Source organism: Neoarius graeffei, chromosome 21, assembly GCF_027579695.1.
Source record: "Neoarius graeffei isolate fNeoGra1 chromosome 21, fNeoGra1.pri, whole genome shotgun sequence".
Taxonomy (NCBI): domain Eukaryota; kingdom Metazoa; phylum Chordata; class Actinopteri; order Siluriformes; family Ariidae; genus Neoarius; species Neoarius graeffei.
Genome location: NC_083589.1, coordinates 49129233 through 49153960, shown reverse-complemented (window position 1 = coordinate 49153960; position 24728 = coordinate 49129233). Strand labels below are relative to the sequence as shown.

The 24728-nt window shown below is 41.9% G+C and overlaps 1 protein-coding gene across 2 annotated transcripts in view; it reads left to right on the top strand.

Moving 5' to 3' along the window:
* Positions 1-24728, top strand: part of btbd11a (BTB (POZ) domain containing 11a) — a 619821-nt gene that overhangs the window by 577707 nt on the left and 17386 nt on the right. For both annotated transcript variants that reach the window (XM_060903305.1, XM_060903304.1), the window contains 3 exons: positions 7418-7553; positions 15379-15605; positions 15841-16019. In XM_060903305.1, coding sequence (XP_060759288.1) covers positions 7418-7553; positions 15379-15605; positions 15841-16019 — 542 coding nt within the window. The remainder of the gene's footprint in view (positions 1-7417; positions 7554-15378; positions 15606-15840; positions 16020-24728) is intronic.

Below are 24728 nucleotides of genomic sequence, written 5' to 3'. Positions count from 1 at the left end.
CTGTTGCCATAAGGAAAAACAAACTTCTACTGTACTCGATCTAAAATACTTAACAGTCCTTATGAAACAGCTTTTGCAGCTTTTCTTTGAGCATGACCGCAATGCATGATGGTATATATTGCTTGGTTAGTGACCATCAGTTGTCCTTGTGTCCGAAATCGCTCCCTACTCACTATATAGGGCAGTATAGGCCATTTTGTAATGTTGTCCGAAACCTTAGTGAGGATTGTTTACACCCTATATAGTGCACTCAAAGTATCCCACAATGCATCACGAAAAGTAGCGTACAACCGATGGTCACTAACCAAAGCAATATCATGCATTGTGGTCGCGCTGAAAGAAATCAAATTAAAAGTCTCAAATTTGATTTAATAAAAGGCAGCGGCAAAGAAGAACGTATTCAGCCTTAATTTAAAAGAACTGAAAGATGCAGGTTCTTTGTATTGATTAATGTGGGAAATACGCTCAGTATAATATGCATTTATCACAAAAATACATACATGTATTTATTATTTTTGAAAACCCACCAGCCAACTGATCTGGCACGTTTTAATTGTGCGACAGTAATGACGTAAATACCAGTGCGACGGAGTAGTGTCCGAAAGCATTTTTGTTAATTTACCAATGAGCTCACTATATAGTCCTCTATAGAGTAATTCCCTATAAGGGGAGTAGGAAGTAGTGAACGAGTGAGCGATTTCGGACACAGGGTACTTTTCACGATGCATTTTGGGATACTATGAGTCCACCATATTATATAGGGTGTAATAATTTTTACAATGCATTCGGACAGCACTATAAAATGGCAAACTCAGTATATAGTGAGTAGTGAGTGATTTCGGACACAGCGATGGAGTGAGGGGGAAATTAAAACCAGTATTGTATGGTCAGTGTCGGGAATCCTGTTTATTACAGTAAACTGAATTAGATGGAGAGGATTAAAAAGGGGAGAAAGAAGCTTCTGCATTCAACAGATTCAACATGGAAAAATGGACTGAGGCTCGTTTCAAAAGCACGACAGCATTAATTCAATTCAGTTCAGTTTGTACAGTGCTTTTAACAGTAGACGTTGTCTCAAAGCAGCTTTACAGAAATCTAAATTTAGATTGTTAATGAGCAAGGTCGGGGTGATAATGGCAAGAAGAAGACTCCCTGATACCGCTAAGATAATATTGTCTTATCTGGAAAAATGTGGATTCACGAGACTAGTGGCATGTTTGTTACATTCACTGTAAGAAATAAGCAGCTGTCTGGACTTTGAACAAGAGATCATTTCATGTACTCCATTGGTCATACCATCCATCCATTATTTGTAGCCAATTATCCTGTACAGGGTCACGGGCAAGCTGGAGCCTATCCCAGCTGACTATGGGTGAGAGGCGGGGTACACCCTGGACAAGTCGCCAGATCATCGTAGGGCTGACACAGAGAGACAAACAACCATTCACACTCACGTCTACGGTCAATTTAGAGCCACAATGCATGTCTTTGGACGAAACCAGAGCACCCAGATGAAACCCACACAGACAGAACATGCAAACTCCACACAAAAAGGCCCCCGTCGGCCGCTGGGCTCAAACCCAGAACCTTCTTGCTGAGAGGCGACAGTGCTAACCACTATACCACCGTGCCACCCTCCATTGGTCATACCACCGTTATCAATTCATTTAATGATTTTCAAAGAATCAGCCGATTTAGTGTGCTTATAGGGAAATAATTAATGATGGAATAGTGTGATATGGCCTGACACAAAGTGTCACCCAAAGTTGATTATGTTCCTACATCAGTATGTACCGAAGTGTTTTTTTTCCCCTTTTATTCCACAGCAAATTGCCTCCAATTATAATTTTCAATTTACTCCTGAATGACACATCATACCTTTTCACCATTTATAGTTACTTTAAAGGCGTCGTGCGGTAATTTCAGCAATCAGGCTATATCATGTGTCAAAATGTCGGGTTTGGTGGGTTATTCAAGCCCCTCGGTTTCCCGCGATCTCAGTGTCACGATGCGCCCGCTACAAGCATTTAAAGTTGATGCGCACAGCCAAATTTAGGCAGCCAGCCGTTAACTAGGTCAACTTATGTGTGACGTCATGCCAGTAACCTCCCTTGGGTGATGCTGGCCTGTCGCCATGTTTTCTCTATAGCGTGTGTTTACCAGAGTTGTTTACATTGCGGATTTTGTGGATTTATTCAGTTTGTGGATAGTTTTGAACACTCAAAACACTATGAAATGATGTATTAATATTCTGTGATACAAAATGCCTAATCGGTGTATTGTGTTTGGCTGTAACAACGAGCCCCAGCCAGGAATTGCCTTACACGAATTTCCCACTGACAAGACAGTTCAAGAAGCATGGAGACGATTTGTTTGTCGGACCAGAGCAGGTTGGACAGTAAATTAAAAAGATCATCACGGGAGAGCAAAATAGATCTATAGGATAGAAACCAAAAGGCCAAATTTGGACTTGTGTCCAAATTTTACAGTGATTTATGCCACAGAGCTGCCTTTAACTAATAATTATCACTTATTACTGACGATTGTACGTTTACTAAACAATACAATACAAAGCTCAATACTCCCAGCCTATAACATACTGAATATCAAGTTAAAATCAACCGCAATAAAAGGAAAATGATGAAAACTGGAATATCAAGGGGTCTACTGTATCAGAAGGCCCACTGCATTTCGCGAGATCGCAAGCTGTCAAGTTGCTAGAATTCAATCTTTCTAGCTATACTTTCACCCCCTACAGCTATCAGTATTACACACAATCATAGATTAATCACACAGCATTCTAATTCAAGTGAAAATGGTCTTTAAAAATACACACAAGTAGTGATTTAGTCAGAGAAACCAACCAAAACAAGTCTTCAAGTCGCCGGTCTTCTTCATTCTCGTCTTCGTTTCTGTCGTTGTCAGAACTGTCCTCATTTTCTTCTGAAGATGAGTGCTCAGGTTCAAATCTGTAAGGCTGGATACCACCAGGACATTCAGCTGTCAAAATCTCTACTTGTGGGCCATTTTCTTCTTCTGTATCGGTAAAATCAAAGCTAATTTCCTCAGCATCGCTCCTATTTTCTGGTGTGTCCGCCATTGCAACTGCACCGAGTGGTTACTGGTATGATGTCACGCAGCTGTTCCATTGACCGAGAGGGGGCGCTGCGAACGCGGGAAATTTCAAGTGATGGGCATGACCAAATAAGGACCGATTACAACCGCGGGAAGCTTTTGAAAAATCAACGGTCAATTTATTTCGAATCTCGAAAGCATTCTGGTGCAGAATAATGCGACTTTTATCGCCACTGCGTGACGCCTTTAATGTTGTGGAATGTCCGTGAAACAAGCTAGTTCCTGTTATCACTAATGATCTGGCAGCTATAAACAGTTTATCCTCTCACCAGCCTCTGTTTCTCCTCTCCTTCGAAGTTAAGAAGACAAAAACAAACGCCTCCTTTGTCCTGAAGACTTTCTTGTGGTGGAAAACGTACTGCGGCGGGTTTCCCAAAAGCATCGTAGCACAAAGATCATTGTTAAATGGTAGAGCGAGCATCACAATGAACACTCTCTCTCCTAGTTAAGATGCTCTTAGCGTTAAGAGGCTTTTGGGAAACCCACCCCTGACTGTTACAAAGCACCGACACTGGAGCCTCCTTCCAGAAGTGTTAAACAAACTCCTCCTTTCAAAAAGCTAAATCATATCAATGATGATACTTTTTCTTTGATAAATAACAGCTTGATTATAGATTATACAGTACTGTGCAAAAGTCTTAGGCACATGTAAAGAAATGCTGTCGACCAAAAATGGCTTAAAAATCACATCTCATTATCTCTAGCCGCTTTATCCTTCTACAGGGTGGCAGGCAAGCTGGAGCCTATCCCAGCTGACTACGGGCGAAAGGCGGGGTACACCCTGGACAAGTCGCCAGGTCATCACAGGGCTGACACATAGACACAGACAACCATTCACACTCACATTCACATCTACGGTCAATTTAGAGTCACCAGTTAACCTAACCTGCATGTCTTTGGACTGTGGGGGAAACCGGAGCACCCGGAGGAAACCCACGCGGACACGGGGAGAACATGCAAACTCCGCACAGAAAGGCCCTCGCCGGCCACGGGGCTCGAACCCAGGACCTTCTTGCTGTGAGGCGACAGCGCTAACCACTACACCACCGTGCTGCCTGGCTTAAAAATAATGAAATATATATATTATAAACAGTAATCAGTAAGCCATGATAAATGAAACAAAGTCTATATTTGGTGAGAGACGATGCTTTGCTTTAAAAAATAAAATAAAATAAAAATAGTAGTCTGAGGTCCAATGAGTGCAGTTTTATGCGGAAATGAGCTGTAGGTTTTACTGAGCATCTTGCAGAACCAGCCACAGTTCTTCTGGCACTTTGACTGTCACACTCGCGTCTTAATTTTGCACCAAAACCCAGCAGCCTTCATTATGTTTTCTTTTTTAATCTGAAAAGTGCTCTCTTATGGAATATGCTGCTCAGATACAAACTTTTTTTTTTCTGTAGCATTTAATTTTGTGGGCGGCACGGTGGTGTAGTGGTTAGCGCTGTCGCCTCACAGCAAGAAGGTCCGGGTTCGAGCCCCGTGGCCGGCGAGGGCCTTTCTGTGCGGAGTTTGCATGTTCTCCCCGTGTCTGTGTGGGTTTCCTCCGGGTGCTCCGGTTTCCCCCACAGTCCAAAGACATGCAGGTTAGGTTAACTGGTGACTCTAAATTGACCGTAGGTGTGAGTTTGAATGGTTGTCTGTGTCTATGTGTCAGCCCTGTGATGACCTGGCGACTTGTCCAGGGTGTACCCCGCCTTTCGCCCGTAGTCAGCTGGGATAGGCTCCAGCTTGCCTGCGACCCTGTAGAAGGATAAAGCGGCTAGAGATAATGAGATGAGATTTAATTTTGTGCTGGAAAATGAACATTTGGAATCTAAAATGTTTTTGGACTGACTCGATAATGTAGAAGTCATAAAATAGAAATCTATAACAAAGTTTGTATGAAAAAAATAGGGTGCCTGAGACTTTTGCACAGTACTGTATATTATGTAGAACGTCCTTTGCTGTCAGAGATGCTGTTATAGAAAACGAGCCAAGACCGTCTGACCAATCAGAATGAAGAATTCACCAGTGCTGTGGTACAACATGTACTAATACTCATTTATTAATTCAGTGAAAAGTAAATAATGGGATTAATTAAAGAAAACGGATGCCACGCAGCAAATTAATACGTATAATACAGGAACTAATATGGCTAGCATAATAATAATATGGATGAATAACTAGCTAATTACACTTTTAGAGAAATTACATGTTCTAAAATGGACGTTTATGTCCAAAATTGATTATTCTTAATAAACAGTGTTGGTTCACATTTCACCAGGACAGCCAGGAAAGTAGAACAGGAGAGCTAAATTGATTTATCGAATGTAGTGTGGTGTGTACAACTGCTTAGAATAACAATAATTACTTTCAGTAGTTCTGTAACTACATTAAAATTTTACTAGCATACCGTATATAAGACATTAATCTATCAGGATATGAGAATGTTTATGTTGACCCCTTTTTTTTTTTTTTAAGTCAGACTCCCAAACTAACGTAAAGTGTACATTTACTCTCTCTCTCTCTCTCACACACACACACACACACACATGCTCTCTCCTTTTTAAGATCCATCCATCCATTATCCATAACCGCTTATCCTGTGCAGGGTCGTGGGCAAGCTGACTACGGGCGAAAGGCAGGGTAGACCCTGGACAAGTCACCAGGTCATTACAGGGCTGACACATAGACAACCATTCACACTCACATTCACACCTACGGTCAATTTAGAGTCACCAGTTAACCTAACCTGCATGTCTTTGGAGGAAACCGGAGCACTCGGAGGAAACCCACGCGGGCACGGGGAGAACATGCAAACTCCGCACAGAAAGGCCCCCGTTCTGTCAGCCACTGGGCTCGAACCCAGAACCTTCTTGCTGTGAGGCGACAGTGCTAGCCACTATACTGACTTTAAGATGATCTCTCCTATTTAAGATCCAGGAAACTGGACCCATATTACTTGTACTTATTTCTCAGCAAAATCGACAGCACTATCTTTCAGAGGCACACTAATTACTTTTCATGCTTCTAATGCAGATGCAGCACATTTCCATGTTACTCATTATTCTCATTTAATTGGTTCGGTTTTTTTGTTCAGGTGTATTTACCCAAAAGTGCTTTGGGTGAAAGAACAGCTTTTATCTCAAACATAATTCATCAAACACAGTCAGGCAGATCATAAATAACTCGTTTCCAGTATAATCATTTAACACAGTGTCTTCCAGTCCTGGTCCTCAAATCGCCCTTTTCTGCATACTTTAGTAGATCCCCTACGCAGAAGTCAACATACTGGCTCATTACCAAGCGCTTTGTAAATGACTGTTGAAGCAAACGATTTTCTTTGCAGCATTACTGCGGGCTGATTTTGAAACACAGGTGGAACCCATTTTATGTTAATTTGTTAATTAGAACTTGACTTTAATCAGGTGTGTTGACAGCAGGGAAAATACTGCGGGGAGGGGGAAATAATATGCAGTGGATGCAAATTTCAGAACAAAACGTTAAAATAAGTTTTAAACAATAGTTTTAACATGTATATATTTGATAGTAGAGTCTCATCTCATCTCATCTCATCTCATTATCTCTAGCCGCTTTATCCTGTTCTACAGGGTCGCAGGCAAGCTGGAGCCTATCCCAGCTGACTACGGGCGAAAGGCGGGGTACACTCTGGACAAGTCGCCAGGTCATCACAGGGCTGACACATAGACACAGACAACCATTCACACTCACATTCACACCTACGGTCAATTTAGAGTCACCAGTTAACCTAACCTGCATGTCTTTGGACTGTGGGGGAAACCGGAGCACCCGGAGGAAACCCACGCGGACACGGGGAGAACATGCAAACTCTGCACAGAAAGGCCCTCGCCGGCCACGGGGCTCGAACCCGGACCTTCTTGCTGTGAGGCGACAGCGCTAACCACTACACCACCGTGCCGCCCCAATCAAAATTAATTATTAAATGAAATTTTATTTGTACAGCGCCTTTAACAATAGACAAAGCAGATTTCCAAAACATTGAATGTAGGTTGAGATCCATCAGGGGGAACCCTTCCTAAAATGGCACAAAGAAGAAAACATGAGAGGAACCAGACTCAAAATGGAAACTTGATTTGGGTGGCAGTGGGATTATAAATAATTACAAATGATGGGATAGTGGGGTTTGAAATCATTCCTCTTGTACAGTTGTCCATTATAAAGACAAACAGTACTGAGTGTGATGTTCAGTATGAGTAATAATGTGGAAGATGAAATAGCTTAATAAAATGTATGTATGTCTTCTTTGCGATGTTTACAGGCAATTTTGAGTTGGTCAGTTTGCTTTTGGAGAGGGGAGCAGACCCCTTAATTGGAACCACTTACCGCAATGGCATCACTTCTGCTCCTTTAGGGGATATGAACTCATACAGCCTTGCTGCAGCGCATGGGCACAGGTAAGACACACATAAAACACATGTATTCTACTAAAGCAACATACTGAGTTAAGGGTGAACTCAATGCCTATATATATTACACACTACATAGACACAAGTGTTTTACTGGGAAATATTCCAACTGTATTTTTCGTACGAACTACATCCAGGACATCGAGAACTGTAACCGTGACATATTTAAATAATATTGGCTGGTGTTGAGTGGTATATCAAATATATTCCCTTCAGCTAGCATGATATTGACCGAGTCGAAGATGAGTTCAATATCATGCTAGCCAGGCTTGTCGTACTCGAGTCCAGGACTGGGACTCGAGTCAGACTTGTGCCCTAATTTTAAGGACTCGTGACTCGACTTGGACTTGAGCACTGATGACTCGAACTCGTGCATTAATTGCATTTGGACTCGTAGATTAGAGACGAGGACTCTGATTTTTTCTTGATTTTTTGTAACATGCCATAATAATTTGGCATAAGATATTTATCTCATCTCATCTCATCATCTCTAGCCGCTTTATCCTGTTCTACAGGGTTGCAGGCAAGCTGGAGCCTATCCCAGCTGACTACGGGCAAAAGGCGGGGTACACCCTGGACAAGTCGCCAGGTCATCACAGGGCTGACACATAGACACAGACAACCATTCACACTCACATTCACACCTACAGTCAATTTAGAGTCGCCAGTTAACCTAACCTGCATGTCTTTGGACTGTGGGGGAAACCGGAGCACCCGAAGGAAACTCATGCAGACACGGGGAGAACATGCAAACTCCGCACAGAAAGGCCCTCGCCGGCCACGGGGCTTGAACCCGGACCTTCTTGCTGTGAGGCGACAGCGCTAACCACTACACCACCGTGCCGCCCTAAGATATTTATATCTACATTAATTTTTGTACTAATTTCGTGTAAGAGTGTCACACCTGCACACCTTAGCACATGCATCAGATAGACTCTCGCGCGTGCGCCGTAAACGACTCTTACCTGCACAGGATTAAGGCACAATCAGCATGCCTATATAAAAACTGTGAAAATGCACTGACTTTGCGAAGTATTGAGTTGTGTTGCTGACACATTACCGAGCCTTATTTCCTTGTTTGATTTCCTGTTTCTCGTCTTTGGTTCTGCCGAGTCTACGATAGCCTGTTCGTGCCTCACTCAACCTATTGCCTGTTTCACTGTTTTACGATTTTGCCTGCCGTTCTGGATTGTTTACGTGTCTTCACTTGTATTAATAAACACACCTTCTGCACTTACATCCGTCTCCCAACCATCTCTGACAGAATACTTCGCACTCCCTGATAAAGAGAAGCACATTCACCTGTTCATACGTCATGTTCAGGAACACACTAATGTTAATGACACTACAACAGTCACCGTCAAATGGTGCAGTTGGAGTCTTGTTCTCGGACTCGACTTGAAATTTTTTTTAATGACTTGGACTTGACTCAGACTTGAACACTGGGGACTTGAGACTGGACTCGGACTCGAGGTTTACTGACTCGACTACGACACTGATGCTAGCTGAATGGAATATATCTGATAGACCATGAAAAAAGCCATTATTATTATTATTATTATTATACGTACACACTCTTCATATCAGCATTCTCAAAGGCCAAAGCTAGCTGACCTGCAACTGGGTGCTGTTAGCGCGGCAGTCCAGTCACCTTCCAGCCAGTGTAGTGTTAGCGAAGGCCAATGCTAGTACAGTCAAGCCGATTATTATTATTATCATTATTATTATTTTCACTGTGTAATTTACTTAGTAACTTTTAAAATCAACATCGACAGCTACACAAAATGGCGCGACCTGGCAGCAAAGTTTTACGTCTCTGACATTGTGTTGTCTTGACAACGCTCATTCTCCATTGGGTAGAGTGACACAATACACATAGGATAAGTGATATGCTAACAATATGGCATGCTATCAAACCAAATGAATGAAACCCGCTAAGAAGAGAATAGAACACGTTTTTATTCCATTGAAAATGTGGCCTATATGTGTAATACATCTCTATATGTCACTAGTGAGGAAATCGATGAATTGTTTTGATAAATTTGGGTACTTTTTGTCTGTGAGTGTGTCAATATAATAAACAGAAAATATCACGTTGGCTTGAAGATATGAAGTTTATCTTCTCGTGTTGAAAAACTCGCATTTTTCATACGAAATACATCGCGGAGCTGAGTGACATATTTCCTGATATTTCACTCCACTGATGTCACTCCCAGTGTTTTCCCACTGACTGGACACGCGTTGTCAAAATGGTGAACCGGTTCAAAATATAATTCTTTTGATTAGCATGCTTTTTTTTTTTTTTTTTGTGGATGTGTCCACACAATATAAAGAACATTACACGGTGACATGGTGACTGTTGCAATACCACTCTTTGTATCTATATTTCCCAAGTGTTCAAAATAATCATAACTCTTTCATATTTGAATTCAAACCAGAAGGATCTGTTTTTTAAATGTGAGGGACTCGGACTTGAAGCTTGAGACTGCCCTTCGATAGATCACTTTTAACAGTGAAGTTGTCATCTGTTTTAATGTAATAAAAGCAATGAATCAACATAATCCACACATATATAACATAAATCATGGGGTTTTTTTCTTGTAAAACATAAATGAAACAAGGTTTTCATGACTATTGATAACAATTGGATTGGACTTTAAATTTTTTGTCTCGATCTTGTTATTTTCAAAATAGTGGTCACGGTATCACAAAACAAACAGCAGCTGTAAAGATCAAATTCAAAATGCACGAAATCAAACCTGCATTTTTTAAAATTTCATTTATGCTTACACAAAAATGAATCACACCCTTCTGAAATAATATTGGATAAAACAGAACACTGTGTGTGCATTTATGTCTGTTAGAATAATGACCTGGAGTACTGGAAAAGCAAACACCATTCGAATGTGCATGTCTGTGTACACAGCACATAATAACGAAAATCTTACAGTGGGTGTGTTACAAATGGACATGCTGCAGTTGGTATACGGTATGTAGAAGGTGTTTTAGTGTCCCTTGTTGGTATGCATTCCTGGCAGTGCTTACTTTTTTGCCATCAGCTGCAACCCACACACACACACACCCCAATTACAAAAAAGTCATTTACTGTACACTTACATACACCCCCACTAATATTTGGTTAAATGTCCCTTAACAAGTTGCACCTCGACCAGACACTTTGGGTAGCCATCAACTAGCTTCTGGCATAATTCTGGCTGGATATTTGACCACTCTTCTTGGCAGAATTGGTAGAGTTCATTTAAATTGGTTGGTTTCTTGGCACAGACCTGGCTTTTAAGAGTTGTCCACAAATTTTCAATAGGGTTGAGGTCGGGGCTTTGGGAAGGCCATTCCAGAAGCTTAATGTTAGCCTGCTTTATCCATTCCAAAACCGGTTTTGATGTGTGTTTGGGATCATTGTCCTGTTGGAACACCCAATTGTGTCCAAGTTTCAACTGTTTCGCTGTTGATTTGAGGTGAAGTTGAAGAATTTGGAGGTAGTCCTCCTTCATTATTCCATCCACTTTGTGCAATGCACCAGTACCACTGGCAGCAAAACAGCATGCTACCACCACCATGCTTGACAGTTGGTTCAGTGTTCTTAGGTTTGAAAGTCTCACCGTTACTATTCCAAACAGACCTCGTCATTGTGGCCAAATAGCTCAATCTTTGTCTCATCTGACCATGAAACTTTTCTCCAGAAGGCATTTGGCTTGTCCATGTGGGCAGCTGCAAATTTCAGTCAAGCTTGAAGGTGTCGATTTTGGAGCAAGGGCTTCTTTCTTGGTCAGCACCCTCTCAGTCCATGGCGATGTAAAACTCGCTTCACTGTGGACAGTGATGCTGGTGTTCCAGCAGTTTCCAGTTCATGGCAGGCATGAGCCTTGGTGGTTCCTGGGTTGTTCCTGAACATCCTAACCAATTTCCTCTCATCTGAGGGTGACAGTTTGGGTCTTCTTCCAGACCTTGCCAAAGTGGTGACACATCCGAATAACTTGTACTTATGTACATACAATTATTTGAACTGATGATCTTGGAATCTGCAGTTGTTTAGAAATGGCTCCAAGAGACCTTCCCAACTTGTGTAAATCTACAATTCTCTTTCTTATTAGATTTTCACTGAGTTCCTTGGACTTTCCCATGGTTCTGAGTATTGGTCAATCCAATGAGTGCTGTCAAACAAATCCTATTTATGCTGGCAAAGAGAAACTACCAGCTGTAGTCAATCATGATGATGAATGAGAAGTTAATAGGCCTTGGCCTTGTCAAGTTAAAAGACATTGTAGAACCTTCAGCACCACTTATTAACAGATTGGATTAGAGAAAATCCAAAATAAATTCAAATTTGTGCACTCAAATCTTGTTTTTTGAAGTCATTGAAGATGTCCATCCATCCATCCGTTATCTGTAGCCGCTTATCCTGTTCTACAGGGTCGCAGGCAAGCTGGAGCCTTTCCCACCTGACTATGGGTGAGAGGCAGGGTACACCCTGGACAAGTCGCCAGGTTATTGCAGGGCTCACACATAGAGACAAACAACCATTCACACCTACGATCAATTTAGAGCCACCAATTAGCCTAACCTGCATGTCTTTGGACTGTGGGGGAAACTGGAGCACCCGAAGGAAACTCATGCAGACACGGGGAGAACATGCAAACTCCGCACAGAAAGGCCCTCACCGGCCACTGGGTTCAAACCTAGGACCTTCTTGCTGTGAGGCGACAGTGCTAGCCACTATACCATTATGCCGCCTCATTAAAGCTGTATGCTGTACAATCATATATATATATATATATATATATATATATATATATATATATATATATATATATATATATATATATATATATATATATATATATATACGGTGGTATGCAAAAGTTTGGGCACCCCTGGTCAAAATTGCTGTTACTGTGAACAGTTAAGCAGGTTGAAGATGAAATGATCTCCAAAAGGCATAAAGTTAAAGATGACTCATATTTTAAGCAGAAACAATTTTTTTTAATTTTCATCTTTTACAGTTTTAAAATGACAAAAAAGGAAAAGGGCCCGAAGCAAAAGTTTGGGCACCCTGCATGGTTAGCACCCCTTTTGGCAAGTATAACAGCTTGTAAATGCTTTTTGTAGCCAGCAAAGAGTCTTTCAATTATTGTTTGAGGAATTTTCATCCATTCTTCCTTGCAAAAGTCTTCTAGTTCTGAGAGATTCCTGGGCCATCTTGCATGCACTGCTCTTTTGAGGTCTATCCACAGATTTTCAATGATGTTCAGATCAGGGGACTGTGAGGGCCATGGTAAAACCTTCAGCTTGCGCCTCTTGAGGTAATCTATTGTGGATTTTGAAGTGTGTTTAGGATCATTATCCATTTGTAGAAGCCGTCCTCTTTTCAACTTCAGTTTTTTTACAGATGGGGTTATGTTTGTTTCCAGAATTTGCTGGAATTTCATTGAATCCATTCTTCCCTCTACCTGTGAAATGTTCCCCGTGCCATTGGCTGCAACACAACTCCAAAGCATGATTGATCCACCCCCATGCTTCACAGTTGGAGAGGTGTTCTTTTCATGAAATTCTGTGCCCTTTTTTCTCCAAACATACCTTTGCTTTTTGCTGCCAGAGTTCCATTTTAACCTCATCGGTCCACAGGACTTGTTTCCAAAATGCATCAGGCTTGTTTAGATGTTCTTTTGCAAACTTCTGACACTGAATTTTGTGGTGAGGACACAGGAGAGGTTCTCTTCTGATGACTCTTCCATGAAGGCTGTATTTGTGCAGGTGTCGCTAAACAGTAGAACAATGTACCACAACTCCAGAGTCTGCTAAATCTTCCTGAAGGTCTTTTGCAGTCAAGCGGGGGTTCTGATTTGCCTTTCTAGCAATCCTACGAGCAGCTCTCTCTGAAAATTTTCCTGGTCTTCCAGACCTGATCTTGACCTCCACTGTTCCTGTTAACTGCCACTTCTAATTACATTTCAAACTGAGGAAATGGCAACCTAAAAACGTTTTGCTATCTTCTTATAGCCTTCTCCTGCTTTGTGGGCCTCAACCATTTTCATTTTCAGAGTGGTAAGAAGATGCTTAGAAGAACCCATGGCTGCTGATTTTTGGGACTAGGTTAGAGGAGCCTGGGTATTTATAAAGCTTTGAAATTTGCATCACCTGGCCTTTCCTAATGATGAGTGTGAACAAGCCATAACCCTAACAAATGAATTAAGGTCTGAGACCTTGGTCAAAGTGACCTGAGTGCTCAAATCTCCTCGGGTTCCCATACTTTTGCAAGTGACTCCTTTCCTTTTTTCACTCTAAAATTGTACAAAACCAAAACAATACACCGATATTGCTTAAAATGTTGAAAAGTGTGTTTCGTATTTAACTTTATGCCTTATGGAGTTCATTTCATCTTCAGCTTGCTTAACTGTTCATAGTAACAGTAATTTTGACCCGGGGTTGCCCAAACTTTTGCATACCATTTTTTTTTGTATATATATATATATATATATATATATATATATACACAAACGGGGCGGCACGGTGGTGTAGTGGTTAGCGCTGTCACCTCACAGCAAGAAGGTCCGGGTTCAAGCCCCGTGGCCGGCGAGGGCCTTTCTGTGCAGAGTTTGCATGTTCTCCCCATGTCCGCGTGGGTTTCCTCCGGGTGCTCCGGTTTCCGCCACAGTCCAAAGACATGCAGGTTAGGTTAACTGGTGACTCTAAATTGACCGTAGGTGTGAATGTGAGTGTGAATGGTTGTCTGTGTCTATGTGTCAGCCCTGTGATGACCTCGCGACTTGTCCAGGGTGTACCCCGCCTTTCGCCTGTAGTCAACTGGGATAGGCTCCAGCTTGCCTGCGACCCTGTAGAAGGATAAAGCGGCTAGAGATAATGAGATGAGATGAGATATATGCACACAGTTGGGGGGTTACGTGCCTTGCTCAAGGCCATTTCAGGAATAGCCGAAGTCCCCTTGAGGAAGGCACCTAACCCCCGACTGCTCCCCAGACTGCTCTGGGTACATTGTGCGTCGCTCTGGATAAGAGAATCCACTAAATGCCGTTAATGTAATGTAATGCGTGGGAATTCTAAAGTGCGTGAATATGGACACCCACTCTTTTATTCGCACCAGGCTCAGCACTGCATAATGAAGGCTTATTGAAATTCACCATAACAATTCTAACTGAGAATCAAATGCATTACACATCCAGCTCTTTCATTGCAATCTTAAGGAATCAGTCAGAACAATATTGTAGCCTGAGCCAAGCTTAAGAAACCTGCTTCATTGTGCTTCAAGCCCCTGAGACATTTGAGACAAGACTTTATGTTGATTTGTTGCTTTGCATGAATTGAAACAAGCATTCTCCGAGTCAGAGTGTACTCTTACTGAGTTATAATCATGCCCCACAGCAGACAGCGGTAAAATGTGCAAAAGATTATTTTCATTTCTTGATAAATGAGTCATAAATATTAATGGGCTCGACATCCTTTGAAAATGCACATTGTATTTTGCAGTTTTAAACTCCGGCTCATCTTTTTGTTGGTAAAAACACAGTGTCAGCTCTGTGTTCATCATTTGGAGCTGGATAGCTAAGCGAAACGCATGGGGATATGAAATATTATGAATGTGTACAAGTAATGGTGCATCACTGTCACAGTGCTCGCATTAACCAAATGTTCTTCGAAGTTAATGTTAGTACATTAATAATTTCCTCTATCCCAGTAATTGCATTTTGGCATAATGTGGCTTTCATTAGTGTACTTTTACTCCTGGATGAGTGATTAGGATTATCAGAAGAGCCTAAGTAAGTGTGTGTTTGTGCAGGAACGTTTTCCGGAAGCTTCTGTCCCAGTCGGAGAAGGACAAAGGCGACATGATGTCTCTAGAAGAGATCCTGGCTGAGGGCTCAGAGGCTGGCGGCGAGAAACGAACAAGCCACTCAGAGGGCACACTGCGCACAGGCAAGGCGAAACTGAGGGCCCTCCGAGAGGCCATGTACCACAGCGCCGAACACGGCCATGTGGACATTACCATAGACATCCGCAGCTTGGGTTAGTAACCACACTGCACGACTGCCATCACATCTGCAGCATGTTAGTATTCATTGATTTTGGTTACTGCACGCCTTCACTGCTTTCATTTCCCACCACAGAGAGTCACTGCATGGGTTAATACTGATACAGTACAGTATTAGGCAGAGATACATATCTACTGCTAGGCGTGGCACAGATTTCTGAGCTGCATAGATGCCATGGAGTGACAGATGAGTGTTGGTCGTGTGTGTAGGTGTGCCATGGACTCTGCACACATGGCTGGAGTCTCTGAAGACGTGCTTTCTGCAGCAGCGGCGGCCGCTGATCCAGGGCCTGCTTAAAGACTTTAGCTGCATCCAGGAGGACGAGTACACCGAAGAACTCATCACGCATGGCCTACCGCTCATGTTCCAGATCCTCCGAGCTAGCAAGGTTCACACTTACTCCTCTGAGTGCATCATTTCACATGATATATTTCACTGGAAGTCAGAATTGTTAGTTTTAACATATAGTTGACACAGCAGCTTAAGTTCAAAAGATATATCAGCAAGTATGCTGGGAAAGTGATACACACTTGTGACCAATGGCGAGCCGTTACTATTAGAGCTCAGCCAAAACTTAGCCAGACACATCAAAACAGCAACAGGGCAAAGGATTTTGCAAGGAATTAGCGTCAGGCTGCCAGGTCGCTCCATTGTGTATAGCTGTCGATGCTGATTTTAAAAGTAACTGAGTAAATTACGTAGGGAAATGAATACTTAAGTCTGAGTGAAAAATACTGTAGCGAGCGTACAGCGTGGAAGAAGAGTCTGGAGACAGAAATCTTAGTTTCTCGGTTGTTAGCCTGTGCTACTTGCTCTTGACAGATAGCACTGGCTTGACTGCTTTATTAGCATTCGCTAACACTACTGATGAATGCTACACTGGCTGGAAGGTGACTTCACTGCTGCGCTGATGGCACCGAGTCAAGGTTAAAGGAACAGTCCACCGTACTTCCATAATGAAATATGCTCTTATCTGAATTGAGACGAGCTGCTCCGTACCTGTCCGAGCTTTGCGCGACCTCCCAGTCAGTCAGACGCAGTCAGACGCGCTGTCACTCCTGTTAGCAATGTAGCTAGGCTCAGTATGACCAACGGTATTTTTTGGGGCTGTAGTTAGATGCGACCAAACTCTTCCACGTTTTTCCTGTTTACATAGGTTTATATGACCAGTGATATGAAACAAGTTCAGTTACCCAAATTGAAACGTAGCGATTTTCTATGCTATGGAAAGTCCGCACTATAATGACAGGCGTACTAACACTTTCTGCGCGCTTCGGCAGCGCATTGATACGGAGCTCAGATATCAGTGCGCTGCCGAAGCGCGCAGAAGGTGTTAGTACGCCTGTCATTATAGTGCGGACTTTACATATAAACCTATGTAAACAGGAAAAACGCGGAAGAGTTTGGTCGCATCTAACTACAGCCCCAAAAAATACCATTGGCCATACTGAGCCTAGCTACATTGCTAACAGGAGTGACAGTGCGTCTGACTGCGTCTGACTGACTGGGAGGTCGCGCAAAGCTCGGACAGATACGGAGCAGCTCGTCTCAATTCAGATAAGAGCATATTTCATTATGGAAGTACGGTGGACTGTTCCTTTAAGCTAGCGTTGGCCTTCGAGAAGGCCTAGGATGATAATTTTTTGGTCCCTCCCACTATAAATCAATATCTGATTGGTTAATTCACCTGTCACTTCCTACATAAACATACACTGCCATGGCCTTCTGTCCCAGCAAAGAAGTCCTAACCAATGAGTGAGCCAGCTCTAAACTCTTCTCAGCCTAGAGACAACAAACAAAGAAATCTCATTGGATAACTCGATTTTAATGTTTTCAGGACAGTAACCCTTTCATTTCTGAAGCAGATTTGATAGAAAATGAGGCCGAATTAGAAGAGAATAATTGAAATGAAATTATGAAAGAAATTAAATATAACATTTGAAAAGCTGATACGTTTCGGCCTTCTCTGAACGTCTAGAAGGCCCTGACGGTTCCCCTCTGCTGCGACACACAAGAGCTCAGCTTGCTTTTCTGAGGAGCCGGTTCACCTTTCTGTAGTGACCTGTAGGTTGTTTACACCTCTGAGAAACTTAGCATGTAGCAACAAAGGCAGGAACACACATCCGGGAAGTGCCCCGACACAGCGGATGAATACATTCATACGATTCAAGTATGCAAAGGCAGTTAAGACAGCTGGATGCTTTAGCTTCCTTAAAGCCTTTTCCTGAACAAGAATGTTGACGAAGGAACATTTTGTCTGGATCAGCTGAGGCATGTGTGTGTGCAATGTGTGTATTATGGATGTTGCAATTCAATGGAGTCCAATGGGGGGCATTTTTTAAATAAGTCTGAGATGATGAAATTGCTGAATAAATACTTAGAACTGGCAGCATGGTGGTGTAGTGGTTAGCACTGTCTCCTCACAGCAAGAAGGTTCTGTGTTCAAGCCCAGTGGCCGACGAGGGCCTTTCTGTGTGGAGTTTGCATGTTCTCCCCGTGCCTGTGTGGGTTTCCTCCGGGTGCTCCGGTTTCCCCCACAGTCCAAAGACATGCAGGTTAGGCTAATTGGTGACTCTAAATTGACCGTAGGTGTGAATGTGAGTGTGAATGGTTGTTTGTCTCGATGTGTCAGCCCTGCGATGATCTCACAACTTATCCAGGGTGTACCCCGCCTCTCGCCCATAGTCAGCTGGGATAGGCTCCAACTTGCCTGCGACCCTGCACAGGATAAGCGGTTATGGACAATGGATGGATATTTAGAACTCCTTAAATGTGAAATAAGATGAACTTCTCCTTAGTTTTTCAAAAACTAGACTTTTAAGCACAAAAAAAAATTAATGGAAAATTGCAGTCTGATAAAGCAGAAATACTTTAGGAATTGTTATAAGTGACTTACAATATATTATAGCATCATGGCAAGAGACAATATTAAAAATATGATTAAAAAATAGGACAAGTAAGAAAGAAAATAGGGGGAAAAAAACCCAACAACAGGGTGGTGTGATCCATAACTGTCCCAAAGTTGATTATTTTCCAATAACGGCACATCGTAAAGTGTTTCCTCTTATACGGCAGTAGTTTCACATCACTAACAACTTTTTTGCTAACAGTGTTTACTCACAATCATGTCTTTGCTGCAAAACTGTTAAGATCTTTACCTTTTTGCTGGAAAGTACAGTTGCGGTCAGAAGTTTACATACAGTGACATGAAGGTCATCTTGGATATGAATATCATGGCAATATTTGGGCTTTCAGTAATTTCTTCGAACTGTTCTTTTTCTGTGGCAGAATGATTGTACAGCATTCATCTTTAATTAAAAAAACACTAGAATTTGTTGCACAAGTTTTAATTTTCTTTGGGTTTTCTGAAATCAACACAGGGTCAAAATTATACGTACAGAGTCAAAAAATTTACATACGCTCACTTAGATTATTAATTCAGAAGTGCTGAAACTTCCAAAATGTCTCTTATCTTGCCAAGGCTGAGGTCTCTTAACTTCCTGTTCATGATTATGATTGACTACAGCTGGAAGCTTCTCTGTGCCTTCATAAAAAGGGTTTGTTTACAGCACTCATTGGATGGACTAACACACAGTAAAATGGGAAAGTCCAAGGAGCTCAGTGCAGATCTGAGAAAGAGGATCGCAGATATGCACAACTCCGGAATGTCTCTTGGAGCCATTTCTAAACAAGTGCAAATTCCAAGATCAGTTCAAATAATTGTATCCAAGTTATTGTGAGGTGTAGTCACTTTGCCAAGCCACTTTGCCTCAAGAAAACCCAAACTGTCACCCTCAGCTGAAAGGAAATTGGTTTGGATGGTCAAGAGCAACCTGGGAACCACCATGGCACAGCCCTGCCATGAACTGAATGCTGATGGATCACTGTCTACAGTTCAGTGAGTTTTATATCACCATGGACTACGGGTAAGAGGCTGCTATCCAAGAAATAACCCCCTGCTCCAAAATTGACACCTTCAAGCTTAACTAAGGTTTAAAGCTGACCACACGGACAAAGAAAAAGCCTTCTGGAAAATAGCTGTATGGTCAGATGAGACAAAGATTGAGTTGTTTGGCCATAATGAGCACCATGTACAGAGGGACACTGTACCAGCTGCTGGTGGTAGGATCATCATGCTCTGGGGCTGTTTTGCTGCCAGTGGAACTGATTCATTGCACAAAGTGGATGGAATAATGAAGAAGGAGGACTACCTCAGAATTCTTCAGCATCAGAAACTTGAACATGACATGGGAGTCACAACAGGACAATGAACCCAAACACGTATCAGAGCTGGTTGTGGAGGATAAAGCAGGCTAACGTTAAGCTTAAAACAAGTCCTGACTTCAACCCTATTGAAAATATATGGACTGTGCTTATAAGTCAAGTCCATGCCAAGAAAAAAAAATGAATTGAACTCTACGAATTCTACCATGAAGAGTCATGAAATATCCAATCAGAATTCTGCCAGAAGCTTGTTCATGGTAAACCAAAATGTTTGGTCAAGGTGAATCTTGAGAAGAGACATTTTACCCAAATATTAAGTGTGCTGTATGTATATTTTTGACCCTGTATGTATACCTTTGACCCTGTGTTGATTTCAGAAAACCCAAAGAAAATTAAAAATTTGTGCACCAAATTCTAGTGTTTTTTTTTAATTATTAAAGATGTATGCTGTACAATCATTCTGCCACAGAAAAAGAACAGTTCAAAGAAATTACTGTGAAAGCCCAAATATTGCCATGACATTCATATCCAAGATTCACTACTCCCGACTCACTATCTAGGGAATTCTATATAGAGGACTACACTACCGTTCAAAAGTTTGGGGTCACTTTGAAATGTCCTTATTTTTGAAAGAAAAGCACTGTTCTTTTCAATGAAGATCACTTTAAACTAATCAGAAATCCACTCTATACATTGCTAATGTGGTAAATGACTATTCTAGCTGCAAATGTCTGGTTTTTGGTGCAATATCTCCATAGGTGTATAGAGGCCCATTTCCAGCAACTCTCACTCCAGTGTTCTAATGGTACAATGTGTTTGCTCATTGCCTCAGAAGGCTAATGGATGATTAGAAAACCCTTGTACAATCATGTTAGCACAGCTGAAAACAGTTGAGCTCTTTAGAGAAGCTATAAAACTGACCTTCCTTTGAGCAGATTGAGTTTCTGGAGCATCACATTTGTGGAGTCGATTAAATGCTCAAAATGGCCAGAAAAATGTCTTGACTATATTTTCTATTCATTTTACAACTTATGGTGGTAAATAAAAGTGTGACTTTTCATGGAAAATACAAAATGGTCTGGGTGACCCCAAACTTTTGAACGGTAGTGTAAACTTCTGATCACAACTGTATGTGCAGCATGCAAGATGCTCAGCTGCATTGTACAAAAGCGTCAATCGCTTTATTAACCACACCCTTTAATTTATCTCATCTCATTATCTGTAGCCGCTTTATCCTGTTCTACAGGGTCGCAGGCAAGCTGGAGCCTATCCCAGCTGACTACGGGCGAAAGGCGGGGTACACCCTGGACAAGTCGCCAGGTCATCACAGGGCTGACACACAGACACAGACAACCATTCACACTCACATTCACACCTACGGTCAATTTAGAGTCACCAGTTAACCTAACCTGCATGTCTTTGGACTGTGGGGGAAACCGGAGCACCCGGAGGAAACCCACGCGGACACGGGGAGAACATGCAAACTCCACACAGAAAGGCCCTCGCCGGCCACGGGGCTCGAACCCGGACCTTCTTGCTGTGAGGCGACAGCGCTAACCACTACACCACCGTGCCGCCCCACAACAGAACACTATATCCCCAAAATAATTTGCAAAGCTGTAACTTAAAACAAAATTCTGCCATCTGTCCCATTCATTAACATGAGAACAGGCGGGATTGAAATAAGCATTGAATAATACTCTAACATATTGGAAATATATTTAGGTTGTTATTCATGAATAGTCATAGCAATGATAATTATATTTGTTTGCCATTTATTCTAATTAGTCTCAGTTTAGAAATCTGGAATCCATCCACATTAATTGGTTTCCAGATTAAAAAATAGCACTTTGATGACACAGTAGTGAACAACAGATTCTAATAATAATTAAAAAGCAGGCAATAAAGAAAGGAAGCTTACTTTTTTTTCTGCACAATATTGTCTCACCACTGTGATTTCTATTAAACACACTGCATTTATATGCTGAGTGTTACTGTTTTGTTTGCTTGGGATTTTTTTTTTGGTTTGTTTTCTCTCCTCACATTGTCTGTTAAAGGTAAGAAAAACACAATGGCTGTTTTTAGGAGTTGCAGCACAAGTATGGATGATTCATGCAGTTCTTTGTTTCCTAGTGTCACATTTTTATATTTAATATTTCCCTTAAATCGCTATCCTTCTTTGCGCCAAAAGATCAAGTTCAGCGTGAAAAACAGACAATAGCGAGTCGATATTGTGCAAGAAAAAAAAAGCATTTATTTTAAAAGTCTGAATTTTGGGCAATGTTTTTTCGCCAATTCTTCACCACTCGCGTGTGAAATCCATTCAGTGGTTCAGCGTGCACAAATTTAGTGTTCATAGTGCACAACATGTTCGATTTGCTGTAATTACGTGCTTTCAGCTTGGATTCACACTTTTGTTGAAATCCTAATTACAAGTTGCGAATGTGGGCTATTACAAAGGCTCGCACATGAAACTGAGTGAAGTCATGTTACAAACAAATATGGAGGGAAAAAAAAAACCCTTGGTTTCCACATGTAAAGCAGGCAGGAGTATAATGAGAGACTAACTGTGTCATTCTGTGTATGAAAAGTTCACTACTGTTTTCTAGTCGAGATCGTGTTGCAAGGGTGGAAAACGTAGTGAGAAATTATACTGGTTCGACAGAATAGATAATGGGTCAAAATATTACTCAGTTAAAAATGGAAGTACATACATGTCAACCTTTGGTCGAACAAACCTGTATAACCAACCTCCAAAACCCTTATTTCCCTTATAAAATCCTTATAAAATACTTTACCTGAAATTTGAATGGTAATTAACAATGATATATCCCAGTTACTTTTTATTCCATATTAGCAAGTGTTACCAGGCAAAACAAACCTCGCCCGGTAGCACTTATTTTAGTGTTATAACAACTGATTCAGTCTCACAAGTGTGGTCTCTGTTCTTTCAAGGTCACTAATACTAATGAGTACATTTTGTTTCATACAGTAAGTGTAGTGTAAAGACTCTAAATATCTGCCAAAAAAACTTACAAAACTTTTTATTTGACTTTTCAGAAGGACCAAGCAAAAGCTGTGATAATCAAAAGGTACATTTTCTTAAAATAAACACCACTTACTTGAGATCGAATCAGTAGCCTTGGCGAACCACAAGGTAAATTTCATTTATCTTTTTATCTGTTGGTTTCTTCCGATGGGCGGCACGGTGGTGTAGTGGTTAGCGCTGTTGCCTCACAGCAAGAAGTTCCGGGTTCGAGCCCCGTGGCCGGCGAGGGCCTTTCTGTGCGGAGTTTTCATGTTCTCCCCGTGTCCGTGTGGGTTTCCTCCGGGTGCTCCGGTTTCCCCCACAGTCCAAAGACATGCAGGTTAGGTTAACTGGTGACTCTAAATTGACCGTAGGTGTGAATGTGAGTGTGAATGGTTGTCTGTGTCTATGTGTCAGCCCTGTGATGACCTGGCGACTTGTCCAGGGTGTACCCCGCCTTTCGCCCGTAGTCAGCTGGGATAGGCTCCAGCTTGCCTGCGACCCTGTAGAAGGATAAAGCGGCTAGAGATAATGAGATGAGATGAGATGAGACAGTAAGTGTAGTGTAAAGACTCTAAATATCTGCCAAAAAGCTAAAAAAAAAACTTACAAAACTTTTTATTTGACTTTTCAGAAGGACCAAACAAAAGCTGTGATAATCAAAAGGTAAATTTTCTTAAAATAAACACCACTTACTTGAGATCGAATCAGTAGCCTTGGCGAACCACAAGGTAAATTTCATTTATCTTTTTATCTGTTGATTTCTTCCGATGGGCGGCACAGTGGTGTAGTGGTTAGCGCTGTTGCCTCACAGCAAGAAGTTCCGGGTTCGAGCCCCGTGGCCGGCGAGGGCCTTTCTGTGCGGAGTTTTCATGTTCTCCCCGTGTCCATGTGGGTTTCCTCCAGGTGCTCCGGTTTACCCCACAGTCCAAAGACATGCAGGTTAGGTTAACTGGTGACTCTAAATTGACCGTAGGTGTGAATGTGAGTGTGAATGGTTGTCTGTGTCTATGTGTCAGCCCTGTGATGACCTGGTGACTTGTCCAGGGTGTACCCCGCCTTTCGCCCGTAGTCAGCTGGGATAGGCTCCAGCTTGCCTGCGACCCTGTAGAACAGGATAAAGCGGCTAGAGATAATGAGATGAGATGAGATTTCTTCTGATACTACGAACTTAGAACGAGGTTTCTCTTATTTCGTTTCTGGTTCTGAGGTTTAACAAGAAATAGAACGGGTAATCAAACTTGATCAGGATAAGTGCTGATTGGTTACAATCGCTGTGTCCTAAATCACTCACTCGTTCACTATGCCCTACTCACAATATAGGGAATTACTATATAGAGGACTATATAGTGAGCTCATTGATTAAATGATAAAACAACTTCTTTGCCGCTGCCTTTTTTTTCTTCTTTGCCGCTGCACTACTTTTCGTGATGCATTGTGGGATACTTTGAGTGCACTATATAGGGTGTAATAATGCTCACTATACTGTACATTCAGACAGCACTACAAAACGGTGACCTGACTGTATAGTCCACTATGTAGTGAGTAGGGAGTGATTCGGGACACATTCAGGACATTGGGACACCATTTGCACCAAAAACAATTTTGACCTTTTTGGTGGCCTTGACCTTGACCGGATGACCCTCAAAATGTTGGAGGTTCTATTTGAGACCAATGCCCATCTATTCTGAAAGTTTCATGGAGATCAGTCCAGCCGTTTTCCTGTAATGTTGCTAACAAAGAAACCCCACTGAAAATAATACCTCGCCCCCTGGTGGACTCCATTCCAGGCGAGGTAAAAACGATAACCCTTCAGAATAAATACAAAACTCCAATGTTTGACAA